This window comes from Giraffa tippelskirchi, chromosome 1 (assembly GCF_054371585.1).
Source record: "Giraffa tippelskirchi isolate mGirTip1 chromosome 1, T2T-mGirTip1v1.2.pri, whole genome shotgun sequence".
NCBI lineage: Eukaryota > Metazoa > Chordata > Mammalia > Artiodactyla > Giraffidae > Giraffa > Giraffa tippelskirchi.
The window spans coordinates 120,307,899-120,325,054 of record NC_137275.1 but is presented as its reverse complement, the minus strand read 5'-3'; the positions used below and the strand labels follow the sequence as shown (position 1 = coordinate 120,325,054).

Below are 17,156 nucleotides of genomic sequence, written 5' to 3'. Positions count from 1 at the left end.
AGAGCACCTGGCATTATGTTTGGTTTTTATAGGGAAATGAAAAGTAAGAAGACATATAATCTAGTTTATACACAAAAAACAAGAGTCAATAAAAATGAAATGACAGTGCCTCTGATTGAATCATTCCCACAGATGAAATAGGAAGAGATGGAAGCAGAAGACAACATGTCCACAGTGATACAATTTGTACTACTTGGGTTTTCTGATCTTAGAAACCTCCAAGGGCTATTATTTGGGGTGTTCTCCATCATTTACGTCATTATCTTAACTGGAAATAGTCTCATAATACTACTAACTAGTCTTGACCCAGCACTGCACAAACCCATGTATTTCTTCCTGACAAACTTTTCCTTCTTGGACATCTGTTACATGTCTGTCACTCTCCCTAGGATTCTGGTGAACCTTTGGACTCAGGACAGAAGCATTTCTGTGCTGAACTGTGCTGCCCAAATGTGCTTCTTCCTTATCCTTGGAACCACTGAGTGCTTCCTCCTGGCGGTGATGGCCTATGACAGCTGTGTGGCCATCTGTGACCCTCTGCACTATTCCCTGGTCATGACCCCAAAGACGTGCCTCCAGCTGGCTGTGGGCTCCTTGGGTCAGTGGAATCCCAGTGCAGACAGGGCAAATGTGCCAGATCTTCTCTCTGCGTTTCTGTCATTCGAACCAGATTAACCACTTCTTCTGTGACATTCTCCCCCTTCTGAAGCTGGCCTGTGGAGACACTTTTGCACATGAGCTCTCAGTCTATGCAGTAGCTCTGTTGTTTGTTGCTGTATCTTTTATGCTGATCCTTGCCTCTTACAGCAAAATCATTTCCACTATTCTGATGTCGCCAACAGCCAGAGGGCGAACCAAAGCCTTTTCCATGTATTCTTCTCACCTGTTGGTTGTGCTTTTATTCTTTGGATCTGCTATCATTGCATACTCAAGGCCCAAATCTAGTCATTCTGCAGGAACTGACAGACTCCTCTCTCTGTTCTACACCATAGTGACTCCAATGTTCAATCCCATGATATATAGCCTTCGGAACAAGGATGTGATTGCAGCACTGAGAAAATTATTACTGAAAAATGTAGTGTGATGAGTTTATTTTAAAATGCTTTAAATACTGGACACAGGGTTATTAGAGAAATTTTTTAAAGATCTCTACATTTCCCAGTTTAGAAGTTAACCACTTCTTTTTATACTGTATTTTTCAGTTCAGTTCAGTTGCTCAGTCACGTCTGACTCTGCGACCCCATGGACTGCAGCACGCCAGGCCTCCCTGTCCATCACCAACTCCTGGAGTTTGCTCAAACTCATGTCCATCGAGTCAATGATGCCATCCAACCATCTCATCCTCTGTTGTCCCCTTCTGCTCCTGCCCTCAATCTTTCCCAGCATCAGGGTCTTTTCAAATGAGTCTGTTCTTTGCATCAAGTGGCCAAAGTATTGGAGTTTCAGCTTCAGCATCAGTCCTTCTAATGAATATTCAGGACTAATTTCCTTTAGGATGGACTGGTTTGATCTCCTTGCTGTCCAAGGGACTCTCAGGAGTCTTCTCCAACACCACATAGATCAGCCATAATTACTCCTATGTCCCCTCCTCTCTCCCATCCCGTCCTTCCAGGTCATCACCTAAGACTGGGCTCCCTGTGCTGCACAGCAACTTCCCACCAGCTATCCATCACACACCTGATTGTGTATATATGCTGATGCTACTTTCTCCATTCATCTCACTCTCTTCTTCCCCCACTGCGTAAGTCCATTCCCTACATCTGTGTCTCCATTCCTTTCCTACAAATAGGTTCATCAGTATCATTTTTTTTTTTAGATTCCATATATATGTATTACTTAGTAAAGAAGGTTTTACAAAATCGTGGAACACTGCTGTCCCAGGAGTTTGATCATTGGCTTTTAATCTTCTCTTTACCAGATGTAGAGCAAGTCATTTAGCTACTATTTTTTCCTTTCATTCTTTTAAAGAACAAAATTAAAATGTGTATGAAGCTTATTTAAAAGCACAGGTTAGCCATACCATCCCACCAGAAGTGTTGCTGTGTGAAATAAATAAATGTGTTTTGTTACACAGGCTTGAATATGATGCTAAAGAAGAAAATACACATTCATGTTTCACAGTGTTTGGTGGTGGTAGATAGTACTTTTTAGTGGCTTTTCAGCTGGTGCAGAAGCTCTTTAGTGGTAGGAAATGTTTCTCAGAAATGCAGGTTTTGTTATTTTAATGTGTGTGTTTTGACTGACCACTTCGATGTTTAAACAGTGCTTTCCTCTGCTGTGTATGTATTCAACACAACTACATCTGATATATGAACTTCTGTGAATATAAACAGCTGTGACTACAGACACATCTCATTAGTACTTTACAAGAATTTAATATACTCATGGTGTCAATGTGAGAGCAGTTAAAGAGGTTTTATTTTAAAGAAAAGAATTGCATGCTTCTGTAGGTGTGGATTTCATAATTAAAAATCCTATAGCTATAGATGTTTGACAGCATTTTTGCACAAATATCTACTATTTAAAAAAAAAATGTGTTTCTTTTTGTCACCCAGTTTGTTACTACTCCTATACGATTTTAACATTAAAAAGCATTGTTGAACATGCAGGCTTTGCAGATTTTATTTACAATTTTGTTTACAAAGAATATGACCCCATAATCATTATTTGAAATAATGGTAAAACTAAAGTTGGGAAAACTATTTCCACAGTTTATGATTCAGTTCAATTCAGTTTTTGATTCAGTTCAATTCAGTTCAGTCACTCAGTCATGTCTGACTCTTTGTGACCTTATGGACTGCAGCATGCCAGGCCTCCCTGTCCATAACCAACTCCCAGAGCTTATTCAAACTCATGTCCATTGAGTCAGTGATGCCATCCAACCATCTCATTATCTGTCGTCCCCTTCTCCTCCTGCCTTAAATCTTTCCCAGCATGAAGGTCTTCTCAAATGAGTCAGCTCTTAACATCAGGTGGCCAAAGTATTGGAGTTTCAGCTTCAACATCAGTCCTTCCAATAAATATTCAGGACTGATTTCCTTTAGGAGTCACTGGTTTGATCTCCATGCAGTCCAAGGAACTCTCAAGAGTCTTTTCCAACACCACAGTTCAAAAGCATCAATTCTTCGAGGCTCAGCTTTCTTTATAGTCCAACTCTCATATCCATACATGACTACTGGAAAAACTATAGCTTTGACTAGATGGACCTTTGTCAGCAAAAGCAATGTCTCTGCTTTTTAATATGCTGTTTAGGTTGGTCATAGCTTTTCTTCCAAGGAGTAAGCATCTTTTAATTTCATGGCTGCAGTCACCATCTGCAGTGATTTTGAAGCCCCTCAAAATAAAGTCTGTCACTGTCTCCATTGTTTCCCCATCTATTTGCCATGAAGTGATGGGACTGGATGCCATGATCTTAGTTTTCTGAATGTTAAGCTTTAAGCCAACTTTTTCAATGTCCTCTTTCATTTTCATCAAGAGGCCCTTCAGTTCTTCTTTGCTTTCTGCCATAAGAGTGGTGTTATCTGCGTATCTGAGGTTATTGATATTTCTCCTGGCAATCTTGATTTCAGCTTGTGTTTCATCCAGCCCAGCATTTCTCAAGATGTACTCTGCATATAAATTAAATAAGCATGGTAACAGTATACAGCCTTGACATACTCCTTTCCCAATTTGGAACCAGTCTGTTGTTCCATGTCCAGTTCTACCTATTGCTTTTTGTCCTGCATACAGATTTCTCAGGAGGCAGGTCAGGTGGTCTGGTATTCCCATCTCTTTAAGAATGTTCCACAGTGTGTTTTGATCTACACAAAGGCTTTGGCATAGTCAGTAAAGCAGAAGTTGATTTTTTCTGGAACTCTCTTGCTTTTTCAAGGATCCAATGGATGTTGCCAATTTGATCTCTGGTTCCTCTGCCTTTTCTAAATCCACTTTGAACATCTGGAAGCTTATGGCTCATGTACTGCTGAAACCTGGCTTGGAGAATTTTGAAGATTACTTTGCTAGCATGTGAGATGAGTGCAATTGTGCGGTAGTTTGAACAATCTTTGGCTTTTTTTGGGATTGGAATGAAAACTGACCTTTTCCAGTCCTGTGGCCACTGCTGAGTTTTCCAAATTTGCTGGCATATTGAGTGCAGCACTTTCACAGCATCATCTTTTAGGATTTGAAATAGCTCAACTGGAATTCCACTACCTCCACTAGCTTTGTTCGTAGTGATGCTTTCTAAGGCCCACTTGGCTTCTCATTCCAGGATGTCTGGCTCTTGGTGAGTGATCACACCATCGTGGTTATCTAGGTCATAAAGATCTTTTTTTGTTTAGTTCTTCTGTGTATTCTTGCCACCCTTTCTTGATATGCTCTGCTTCTGATTAATAATGCCTATATTGGTACTGACCTATAGTTATGTTTCAATCTATCTTTCCTTTGAATGTTCAGCCAAACATGATAATATGTTCCTATGACTAAAATTTTATCATTGAAATTAAATTAGTTAAATATTTATATATAGCCTTTAAGGAAGAATGGGTTGTTCTCTAGTCTGGAAAGGATCACTTCACCGTGTTTGAAATATAGCACAATTTTAACAGTATTGTGCATGTTTCAGTCAAACAATTGTGACATAACAGGCATGTTTTGTTTTAACATTAAATTTTACTGTCAACATCTGTGTGTCCCTGTCTGCAAACTGTATTGATTAGGTGTATGAGAGTGTCTGTGACAAACAAGTGACTCAGGAACGACAAAGACCTCCTGCCAGCATCTAACTGAGATTATTTCTTAACCCACAGGCTGACCATGGCAGTCTAGTTGTCAAAGGTAATTGATTGTTAAATGAGGATAAAAGGTCCTCTTCAGACTGGTTCATGAGAATGGCCATGTATAATACTATAGAGATGTTTTCATTAATTGATAACATTTTAAAATATATTCTATAATATTTTAAATTTGCATGCAAATTAAAATGCACTTTTTTGTTGTAAACTTTTTGAGAAGTCTGACAAATCCACAGAGTTATGTTACCAAAAACATAATCAAAATACAGAACAGCTTGATAACTCTCCAAAATTCTCATTTTTTGTCTCTCTAGTCAATACCTTACCAATTTACTACCAGCTGACCAGTCCTCTGCCAATATGCCTTTTTCAAAATGTCATATAAATGGAATCATAAAGCCTTTCAAGTCTGAATTTTCACTTTGCATAAAGCATTTAGCATATTGCTGCCTGCATCAATATAGTTTGTTTATTTATATTTCTTAGTATTGCCTTACACTATGCAATATACCAGAGTTTGTTTACTCATTCCTTAGGTGAAGAACACGCAGCTGTTTCCAGAATTTCACTGTTATAGCTGCCTTGAATGTTTGGCAATAGATTTTTGTGTAAATACAAGTTTTCATTTCTCTATAAAGTGGGACTTCTGGATAAATGTGTTTTGTAAGTGTGCAAATAACTTTATAATGAACCACCAACCTTCAGAGAAGCTGTCTCAATTTTCCATTCCCATGAGAAATGCACAGAAGTTCACTTGTTCTAAATCATCACCAGCATTAAGTATTATTTGTGCATTGATTTTTGTTGTTGTTTTGTTTTCATTAGATTTTCTTTTCAACTTTAATGTGTCTAGTGATATTTCATTTTTTTAAATTAGTTTATTTATCTATTTTGTAACTTTTCATTATTGTATTTGTTTTGCCATACATTGACATGAATCCACCGTGAGTGTACATGTTTTCCCCTTCCAGAACCCACCTCCCAAAGAGACACAGATATTTCATTTTTTAATTTTGATTTTCTTAATCAAACTCAGTAATTTCACACTGAGTTTTTCATGGTGTAATTTGTCATCTCTATATCTTCTTTGATGAATTATCTGTTCAAATTGTTTTCTGACATTTTACTTGTGCTGTTGATTTCTTTATTACAGAGTTTGAAGATTTTTATATATTTATATGCAAATACAAAAAGTATATATGCAATGCATAAGTATTCATATATATTTATATTTACTGACAGGTTCCTTGGAAGCTCAGTGGTAAAGAATCCAGCTGCCAAGCATGATATAAGGGTTCAATCCTTGGATGGGGAAGATCCCCTGGAAAAGGAAATGGCCATCCACTCCAGTATTCTTGCCTGGGAAATTCCATGGACAGAGGAGCCTGGCAAGCCATAGTCCATGAGGTTGCAAAAGAGTCAGACACGACTTACGGAATAAACAACAACAATATTCATTGACAGATTACAAAATGAAAGAAAGCCATTATCCAAAAATTTTACTGGCAGGAATTAAGCTGATAGAACTGCTCAGCTGCACATGTATGCTACGTTTCATGAAAAGAGACTTGAAACAAGGAATCTGACTCCATATTTGATGTTTGACGGTGGAAAACTTTTAAAGCACACAGTTAAAACAGTTGAAATGACCCAGTGTAAAATAAAATGGGATCCTCTAAGACTTAAACTCTTTATGCAAGAACCATTTGAAAGAGAAGGGGATTTTTTTTTTTTTTTTTGAGTAATTAGGGCCCGAAAGCGCCTTCCTCTTCTAGTCTTCCCCGTCCTTCTGTACCCGCACCAGCCGCTGCAGGTCGTCCCTGTGAAACAGACTCTCCGGGCTGACACCGGCAGCTTGTGGCTGTGGGGCTGTGTAAAGAGCGTGGCCCAGGCGACCCCTGCTCAGACCTGTCTGCCCACAGGCTCACTGCACGCCCTCTCCCTGGGGCTGGCCTTGCACAGCCCCAGGTTCAGGCTGTGATTCATCTGGGAGAGAATGGCCGTAAGCTGGACCCTCCTGTAGTCGGAGGTGATGGGGGCCCCAGCAGCCCTGGCCTTCCCAGGAAGGCAGGAGGACCTTTGCTTTGCTTCTGGTCAGGCCGTCTGGGTTCAGAGAGTATAGGCTGTTCCAGAGGCAGCGTGTTCCCAGTCCTGGGGTACAAGCTGCAGGGAACAGGGATGAAGGACTCCATCCCCCCATCAGGCACCGAGAGCCGCACAATGCCCAGGGGCCCTTGGTTTGTGTCCTGGCTTTGTCGTCTACCTTCATCCATCCCCTTTCTCCAGATCAAGTTGATTCAGGAAGAGCGGGGATTAGCTCCCAACTTTTTTCCATTTTACAACCTAGTTTGGCCGGTCCATAAAATGGAAATAATGATTGACACCATATGATCACAACCTTAACGCTGTAGCCCCAGCTATGAAGGCTCCATAGGCAATAACAATGAAATTACCGACTTCATTCCATTAGCAAGTATCAAGTATTTTGCAGCCATAGATTTAGCTAATATATTCTGTTCAGTGCCTATTTCGACTGCCTCTCAGAGGAAGTTTGCTTTCACCTCTAAAGAGACACAAGATACTTTACTTAACTACTCATAGGGTATCTCAGTAGCTTGGCCATCTCATACAATTTTTTCAAGATATTAACTGCATTCAACTCCTTCTGGAAATATGGATATGACATTATGTATAAACGGATTCAGGCTTCCCCAGTGGGTCAGCAGTGAAGAGTCTGCCTGCTGAGCTGCAGGAGATGCAAGTTCAATCCCTGAGTCAGGAAGATCCCCTGGGGAAAGTATGGCAATCCATTCCAGTGTTCTTTCCTAGAGAATCCCATAGACAGAGGAGTCTGGTGAACTGCAGTCCAGAGGGTCACAAAGAGTCGGACATGACTGAAGCAACTTAGGGCTCATGCACATAAAGGGATTCATTTGACAGATTCATTTAGGACCATTGGAGGAGGTCATCTGGAGAAGGTGACATCTGGTTGACTGGCAAACTGGACCTGGGTGCTCCTCACCCTCTCCCTAGTCTTTAGAATGTACATTCTGTCCATCATTCCTACAGTGAGAGATATTTTCAAAGACCACACAAGCAGTCTTGAGAGAGCAACTTGCTGTTGAGACTGTCTGGACAGTATACATGCTTGAAGCTGGTTAAGACCTCTATATAAATATTTGGAATTCTGACTGGTGGGTATTGAGATCTACTTGTCTCACAGCTTCCTATGAAAAGCCCTATATGTGAGACTATAAGCAATAATTTGATGCTTATTCTAGAACATGAGTTCAACTTTAATTCAATTGTATTTTACTGACCTACCGTAAAATTAATTCAACTTATTGGGATATCAGGGCTTCCTCAGTGGTTCAGTGATAAAGAATCCACCTGTAGTGCAGGAGACCCAGGTTTGATCACTGGGTTAGCAAGATCCCCTGGAGGAGGAAATGGCAACCCACTCAGGTATTCTTGCCTAGAGAATTCTATGGAAAGAGGAGCCTGGTGGGTTACAGTCCGTGGGGGTGCAAAGAGTCAGACATGACTTAGAGACTAAACAACAACAAGAATATTTGGGTATTAATACGAAGGATGAGAAGAATCAGGACTTTTTGCTTGATAATGATTTACTGGAACCTGAGAGTCATAGTTTCCTGCACAGAGAGAAGTGTTATCAATTTACCAAGTAATGGGAGAATTTCTTAAAAGAAAATTTAAATTTCTGAAAAAAAAACCCAAACATATATACACGGTGAGAAACAGAGTACTAACATAATTGGAAATCTCAGTTATGCAAAAATCTTTAAGACCACTGAAAGTTTCTTTTTCAGGACTGACTCAGAGGCGTACTAACTAGATTAGATAGTTGTCTTGGTGCCATCTATTGTCTGAAAGATGTAAGGATTCCAGGTTCTATGGTATATGGAAAACACTTTTTAAGTTCATTCTTCTCAAGCAGTGCCAATGTGAAAGAGCATTTGCTAGGAAAGTCTGTTTTCTTAAGGCCGGTTCATGGTGAGCATTTAAGTATTTGAGTGGAAGTAGCATATATTTTCCTGATGACCTCCTTTACCAGATTAGTTGCAAGTTCCAAACCAAAGATCCTTAATACAAACACTTTTGACCTTGTCACTTTTCATCCAATTCTTTGTTTTTAAAAATTCAATGTATCAATAAATCCATTCAATAAGTTGCTAATTTAGATGTATGTTCAATTCTCTTTTATTTTCTAAGGTTTCCAATCATTTGTGGAATGTCTCCCAATTTTTGTCATTTTCAATTTTTTTTTGTGACAGTTTTCTTTAGGATGTTTTTAGAATTATTTTTAAATTCTTGCTTGCCAACTCCAATTTTGGTTCAATGTGTATTTGCTTTTGGCATTTTCCCTCTTGTATGGGCATAAAATCTTTCCTGTTATCATGCTTAGTAATTTGTTTATTTTATGCCATACAGACTACAAAGATGTTCTACAGGATTTCTCAAATCAACGAAGCTTCAATTATTTTTCTGATGCAATTAAGAGTGGTAAGCCCCATTCAATAGAAAACTGATTCTTTTGGTTTTGGCAACATGCACTGTATCTCCAGTTCACCCCTCTTACTAGGGCATAGCAACCTAGGACTTTCACATAAGTACTTGAGCTTTCTTGGTCTCTTCAGCACGAAAGTAATATAAAATTGTCTACTCTTTTTTTAATTAGTTTATTTATCTATTTTTTAACTTTACAATACTGTATTGGTTTTGCCATACATTGACATGAATCCACCATGGGTGTACATGTGTTCCAAAAGAAAAAAAGAATCGTCTACTCTTGTCTTTCAGAGGTTTTTGATATATCTTTAACCCCCACTCCAAACAATTTAAAATTTGGCAAATGCTGTGAAGGGAAGACAGCTCTGTGTTTGTAGCCATGCAAATTTCCAGTTTGGGTACTCTAGTACTGTGTAATTACCACAAGTTCTGCAAGCTTTTCTGAGAGCCGCTGAAATATCATTGTTTTAGTGAAACTGTCATACAAAATGCACATAAGAACAATCAAGTTGACGATGAAAAACTGTTTACTAACTGGGATGGTTTTGCCTCCTTTTGATGCTCTCAGGCATAAGACTCTTATTTAAAGGTCCTTCTGGGACTTTCCTGGTGGCCCAGTGGTTAAAAGTCTACCTGCCACTGCAGAGGACATGGGGTTGAGAGGGTAACAGGCAGGAAGGCCAGGGGTCTCCAAATGGAGGAAATAGGCTGCAAGTGTCAGACATTTTTATCTCTCTTAAGTGGCAGGAGGAAACAAACTAGTGATATTTTTTCCCTTCTCTAAACAAATTTAAATGAGGTTTCTCTTAAAATACTGTGTTGTCATAATGACACCTGGTTTCACCTGAAGTTAACTATTCTCAAACCTTGAGTTAACCTATGCATTCTTCTTATGAAAATGTTTGTCTTAAGCTATGTTAATGTACTATGCATTTACCCCAAACTCTAGCTTCAAGTCAGTTCGCCTAATGGCTCATAACAGACTTGACAAACCAGTATGTGATACTCAGACATTGTTCCCCTAATCTATGTAAATGAAACTATTTGCATGGTAATCTGCCCTTCTACAAGTTTCAAGCCAATCGTTTTATGACCCGGGATTCCTCGTCTGGTGCCAAGATTATCCCAAGAAACATCTTATGGATGAGGGGCCTGGTGCCATTCTGAGTTTTAAGACATTTCTTTCTTTCATTAACAGACTGCTGGTGACTATGTAACATCCAGCTGAAGACTACCAGGGGGGCACTCTTTCTGTCCCCTTCTGATGCCTATGTGAGAAGTTTCTCTATCTCCTTTATACTTTAATAAAACTTTATTACACAAAAGCTCTGAGCGATCAAGCCTCATCTTGGCCCCGGATTGAATTCTTCTCCAGAGGCTAAGAATCCCGGCCGTGTTTTCATGGTCCAGCAACAACTTTTCAGGGCCAATCCCTGGTCCAGGAAGATAACCACAAGCCAAAGGGCATCTAAGCCATGCACCGCAACTGTTGAGCCTGTGGTATTAGAGCCCAAGTTCTAGAATCCGTGGTCTGCAACAGAAAGTACCCCCACTCTCTGCAACTACAGAAAGCCCATGCACAGCAAGGAAGACCCTGCACAGACAAAAGTAAATATATAGGTAGATAGATAATTTTAAAAAATAAAGTCCTTTCATCTTCTCAGAAAGCACCTACTGATGACAGGCTCTATAGTAGCCTCTGCTGGTCTCACCCTTCAGTGCAACAAAAAATATTACATTTCAGTGCTGAGGATATCAAGTAACATTTTTAGGAACTTCCATGTGGTTTTTGAAATAATTTAGATGAGAGCTACATTTTAAAATATATGAACTATTTAAAAGAACCTCTACAGTATTAGAGTGTAGGACTCTAGTGGGATTTCAAGTGTCAGGAAAAAACCACCACAATACTACTGAGAGCAAAAATTGCCTCTTCAAACTAACACTAACAGAATTGCTATTATAATTATGAAGTTGTTTCAAAATAATAATTCACAATAACTTACTAATTATTCCCCAGGAATCTCTTGGAAATGAACATGTTTGGAATCTTCAGTTATTAGGTCCCTAATGGCTTGAGAATGTATAAAAAGTCCTTGCTTCTATCGGTGAAATTATTTATCTAGGTAATAGGAAAATGTCTCCTTCTTTGGTAAGTAGCTTTTGTGTTTATCAGATTGGCTTTATTGATGCAAAAATAGACTTTTATGGATCTGAGACCACTGACGTGTCAAAATAGTTACAAAATCATATGTATTAGATATTACCCACAAATAAATCTACCTGCGTCATTCTTTTACAGCTTCTGCAGGGATCTGAAACACTCACCTTGTTTAAATAAGCTTTTTTGTTAACAGAAATAAACTGAAACATGATTGGCTACCTGATAGTTTTAATTAATTTATTTTCTGTTCTAACATTGTTTTGCTATATATTTATGAAAAATTTAGCGAATCACTTCAGTTTGATTGAATCTTTTTGGTCATTCCCATTGAAAGCAAGAATCTAAGATTCACGCTCATCTCCAACTTTTCCCCGCGTGCTTCTCTTCTCATTCACGTTTCTCTACATGGATGGTGGTGGTGGCGGCAGAGATGGTTTAGTTACTAAGTCGTGTTCGACTCTTTGCAACCCCATGGACTGTGGCCCCGCCCAGCTCCTCTGTCCATTGGATTTCCCAGGTAAGAATACTAGAATGGGTTGCCATTTCTTTCACCAGGGAATCTTCCTGACCAGGGATCAAACCCAGGTCTCCTGAATTGTAGGCATTCTCCTGCATTGTAGGCAGGTTGTTTAAGGGCTGAGCCACCAGAGAAACCCTTCTTTGTCTATTGAGAGGGATGCTCGCTGTGAGTCCCCGAGAGTAACGGACTATATTTTTAGGAAATAACTGAGTCATTCTGTCCTGCCTTCAGCAAGTCTGCACCACAGCCTGTCTCACGGAGGCAACACTATTAATTCTCTAACCACCTTCATGGTTGTCCTCATGAACTTTGACTTCACACATCTTGTGGAGTGACTCAGAACATTAAGCTTCAATGTCCCCATACAACATATGGAATCAATAATGAGAATATAGCTAACACAGCCAATCTGTCTTGAAGTTTTGGAGGCAGGAGCCTGGGCTCCAATCCTATTTTCATCACATCTTAGCTCTCCAGCTCTCTGTGCTTTAGCTCCCTCAACTGTAAGAGAAAGACGACAGTGATAGCAACTGCTGCGAAATTTTGTTAGTATATTTTTGTGTGACAGTAAATAAATTATATGTAAAGTGTTTAGAATATTGCATTTCACATCACAATCATTATATAAATGATAACTATTATTTAAAAGATATAGTGACATAGTTCTAATTATTAGCTAGGGATAAGCGAGAGCAGTGGAATTGTTTCTGTTGTCATTTAGTCATTAAGTCATGTCCAACTCTTTGTGACCCCATGGACTGTAGCCCATCAGGCTTCTGTGCCCATGAGATTCTCCAAGCAAGGATACTGGAGTGGGTTCCCATTTCCTTCTCTAGAAGATCTTCCCAGATCAGGATTTGAACCTACATCTCCTGCGTTGGCAAGTGGATTCTTTACTGCTGAGCAGAGAGCAGTGGAGTAATTGAAACTAATCTTCACTCTAACTATTATGTGGCAGTCTATCTAAACTGAGATAGCAAGAAAGTATAGATAGGTAGTTTTCCTAATTTAACCTGACAGAGAAACCATGATTTTAAATAGATATAATGTTATATATAATAATATGCATATAGTACATGTATTAAGTATAGCAGATTCTCTCTAATTGTGCAAGGTCATACAATTCACGTGGCTAATATAAGATTCTAACCAAATGCTTATAAACTCTAAATTTAGGTCTTATCATTTCTGAACACTCTGATTACCTTGAAAACAGGCAAAATAAGAATAAATTAACCACTATCCTAACAAGGTATTGCATCTCATTCACACTCTTTGAGATAATAACATAAGAGAGCATCCTAACCCTTCTAATTCTTAGGCTTTTCTGTGCCTATATTATAGCATACTTTTAGTGATTAGATGATATTACGATGAAGTTCTTAGCCCTGTAGTTGTCTCAATAATTTTATATAAATGAGAGAATGACCCCAACCATTTGTTCTAGCCGACTGTGGCAGTAGTAATGACTCAACATCCTGAATCATACTAGGATAAAAATTAAATGCAGCTATTTGTGTTTGCTCACATATATAATTAGTGAGGAGGCTATATAGAGTGATTTTTAAAGATGAGAAGTTAACTTAATACTAATTTTTTGCTCACTTTACTCAGTCATTTAATATTTATGCTGTGATTACTAGAAGCCAAGAATAATAAAGAATGCCAAAGAGAAAAGCAGTTAATTCATTAATCCCCTTGACTTGGTATCTTGAGAGGATTTAAGGAATTGCCTTAAACTCGTCCCTGTCTAAAACATGCTCTCAGCTGATGCTTACTGACATTTGCTTTCATTTCACTAATATCATTTTTGCTTTTATTATTATTTTTTAAATAGCTGAACTATATTGCATTGTATCACTCTAATTACAGTCAAGAGTACAACACACTACTATCTATTAAATACTGGACAGAAGGAGTACATTGTTCTAGAGTTATCATTACAAGACGTACTCATGTTCAGTTCAGTTCAGTTCAGTCGCTCAGTCGTGTCCGACTCTTTGCGACCCCATGAATCACAGCACGCCAGGCCTCTCTGTCCATCACAAACTCCCGGAGTCTACCCAAACCCATGTCCATCAAGTCGGTGATGCCATCCAACCATCTCATCCTCTGTCGTCCCATTCTCCTCCTGCCCCCAATCCCACCCAGCATTAGGGTCTTTTCCAGTGAATCAACTCTTAGCATGAGGTGGCCAAAGTATTGGAGTTTCAGCTTCAACATCAGTCCTTCCAATGAACACCCAGGATTGATCTCTTGTAGGATGGACTGATTGGATCTCCTTGCATTCCAAGGGACTCTCAAGAGTCTTCTCCAACACCACAGTTCAAAAGCATCAATTCTTTGGTGCTCAGCTTCCTTTACATTCCAACTCTCACATCCATACATCACCACTGGAAAAACCATAGCCTTGACTAGACGGACCTTTGTTGGCAAAGTAATGTCTCTGCTTTTAAATATGCTGTCTAGTTTGGTCATAACTTTGCTTCCAAGGAGTAAGCGTCTTTTAATTTCATGGCTGCAGTCACCACCTGCAGTGATTTTGGAGACCAGAAAAATAAAGTCAGCCACTGTTTCCACTGTTTCCCCATCTATTTGCCATGAAGTGATGGGACTGGATGCCATGATATTAGTTTTCTGAATGTTGAGCTTTAAGCCAACATTTTCACTCTCCTCTTTCACTTTCATCAAGAGGCTCTTTAGTTCTTCTTCACGTTCTGCCAAAGGGTGGTGTCATCTGCATATCTGAGGTTATTGATATTTCTCCTGGCGATCTTGATTCCAGCTGGTGATTCCTCCAGTCCACCATTTCTCATGAAGAACTCTGCATATAAGTTGAATAAGTAGGGTGACAATATCCAGCCTTGACGTACTTAATTTCCTATTTGGAACCAGTCTGTTGTTCCATGTCCAGTTCTAACTGTTGCTTCCTGACCTGCATACAGGTTTCTCAAGAGGCAGGTCAGGTGGTCTGGTATTCTCATCTCTTTCAGAATTTTCCACAGTTGATTGGGATCCACACAGTCAAAGGCTCTGGCATAGTCAATAAAGCAGAAATAGACGTTTTCCTGGAACTCTCCTGCTTTTTCAATGATCCATCGGATGTTGGCAATTTGATCTCTGGTTCCTCTGCCTTTTCTAAAACCAGCTTGAACATCTGGAAGTTCACGGTTCATGTATTGCTGAAGCCTGGCTTGGAGAATTTTGAGCATTACTTTACTAGTGTGTGAGATGAGTGCAATTATGCGGTAGTTTGAGCATTCTTTGGCATTGCCTTTCTTTGGGATTGGAATGAAAACTGACCTTTTCCAGTCCTGTGGCCACTGCTGAGTTTTCCAGATTTGCTGGAATATTGAGTGCAGCACTTTCACAGCATCATCTTTCAGGATTTGAAATAGCTAAACTGGAATTCTATCACCTCCACTAGCTTTGCTCGTAGTGCTGCTTCCTAAGGCCCACTTGACTTCACCTTCCAGGATGTCTGGCTCTAGGTACGTGATCACACCATCGTGATTATCTGGGTTGTGAAGATCTTTTTGTACAGTTCTTCTGCGTATTCTTGCCACCTCTTCTTAATATCTTCTGCTTCTGTTAGGTCCCTATCATTTCTGTCCTTTATTGAGCCCATCGTTGCGTGAAATGTTCCCTTGGTATCTCTAATTTTCTTGAAGAGCTCTCTAGTCTTTCCCATTCTATTGTTTTCCTCTATTTCTTTGCATTGATTGCTGATATACAGTATAATCCAACATAAAAGTGGCTTAAGCAAAAACGGAGTTACATTTCTCTCCTATAGGTATTTGTCTGTGGGCAGTCCAGATCTGATGTAGGCAGGCTGGAATGGCATCTCCACCCAGTCCTGCCAGCACCATCATCCTGGGATGTGGCTTTGATCCAAAGTGACTGTTTAAGGGCCAACCACTCTGTCCCCAACCCAGCAGAGGAAGAAGACAGGTGTACCCCTTGCTTTTAAGGGGTACCCATCACTTCTGCTTACATCTCATCAGCCAAAACTTATTCAGTCACACAGCTACAGCCAGCTGAAGGGAAGGAGGGAAATGCAGTGAAAAACTGCCCAGGTAGAACTGAGGTCCTGGTACTGAAGACATCAGAGTGGCTACAGGAGACAGCTGCGCTACGTACCGTGATGGGCTGAGTTGTGTCCCCTGGAAATTCACACGTTGTGTCCTAACCCCCAGCACCTCAGAATGTGACTGTAGTTGGAAAAAGGGTCTTTAATGGTGTGATTAAGATAAAATGAAGTCATGATGGTGGGCCCTAATCCATATGACCATTGTCCTTACAAGAAAAGAAGATTAGAACCCAGACATGCATGAAAGGGGGCTTCCCAGGTGGCTCAGCCGTAAAGAATCTGCCAATGCAGGAGATGTGGGCTCGATCCTTAAGTCGGGAAGATTGCCTGGACAAGGAAATGGCAGCCTACTCCAGTATTCTTGCTTGGACTATCCTATGGACAGAGGAGCCTGCTGGGCTACGGTCCGTGAAGTCTCAAAAGAGTCGGATGGGTCTCAGCGACTAAACAACAAAAACAATGCATAGAAGGAAGAACACGTGAGGACGCACGGAGAAGACAGCCGTCCACACAGCAAGGAGAGAGGCCTCAGGAGGAACTAGCCTGCTCACACCTTGGTCTTGGAGTTCAGCCTCCTCAAGGGTGAGAAGATAAATTCCTGCTGTTGGAGCCTCCCAGTCTGTGGGGCTTGGTTATAGCAGCCCTAGCAAATGAATACACTTATCTGTTGCCAGTTACATGGTGGCTTAACCACATAGGATGTCATAGTTGTTGTGGATCAGGAATCTGGGCACAGCTTAACGAGGTCCTTCACTCCCTGGTCTCCTGAAAGCCTGCCTTCAAGTATCATCTGCCTCTCACCTGAAAGCTGGACGGTGCAGGGATCTGCGTCCAAGCTCCTGTGACGTTGGCAGATTTAGTCCTCCCTGGGCTGCTGGCCACCTGGGCCTCCCACCCTGGCAGCTGGCTTCAAGAACATGTGCAAGCCAAGGGGGTATGGACGCCAGCTGCAGGGAAGGCTCAGTCCTCTGTAACGTAAACCCAGGAGCGCCACCCTTGCCCATTACACTGTTAGAGGTGTCAGTGAAAATTCAATTAAGTTAAAAAAGAATTTTATTCAAGCTAGGGGATATATGTATA

The 17,156-nt window shown here is 40.2% G+C and overlaps 1 protein-coding gene and 1 pseudogene across 4 annotated transcripts in view; one reads left to right on the top strand and one right to left on the bottom strand.

The window, feature by feature from the left end:
* Nucleotides 1-17,156, bottom strand: part of LOC145507381 (uncharacterized) — a 71,785-nt gene that overhangs the window by 52,238 nt on the left and 2,391 nt on the right. Inside the window, exon 2 of one of the 4 annotated variants that reach the window (XM_081493888.1) lies at nt 15,695-16,519. The exons of the other annotated variants lie outside the window; for them this stretch is intronic. Coding sequence (XP_081350014.1) covers nt 16,493-16,519 — 27 coding nt within the window. The 3' untranslated portion in view covers nt 15,695-16,492. Of the gene's footprint in view, nt 1-15,694; nt 16,520-17,156 lie in introns of those variants that run through there. 4 annotated transcript variants of the gene reach the window in all.
* LOC145507365 (olfactory receptor 10AG1-like) lies at nt 166-1,089 on the top strand (annotated as a pseudogene).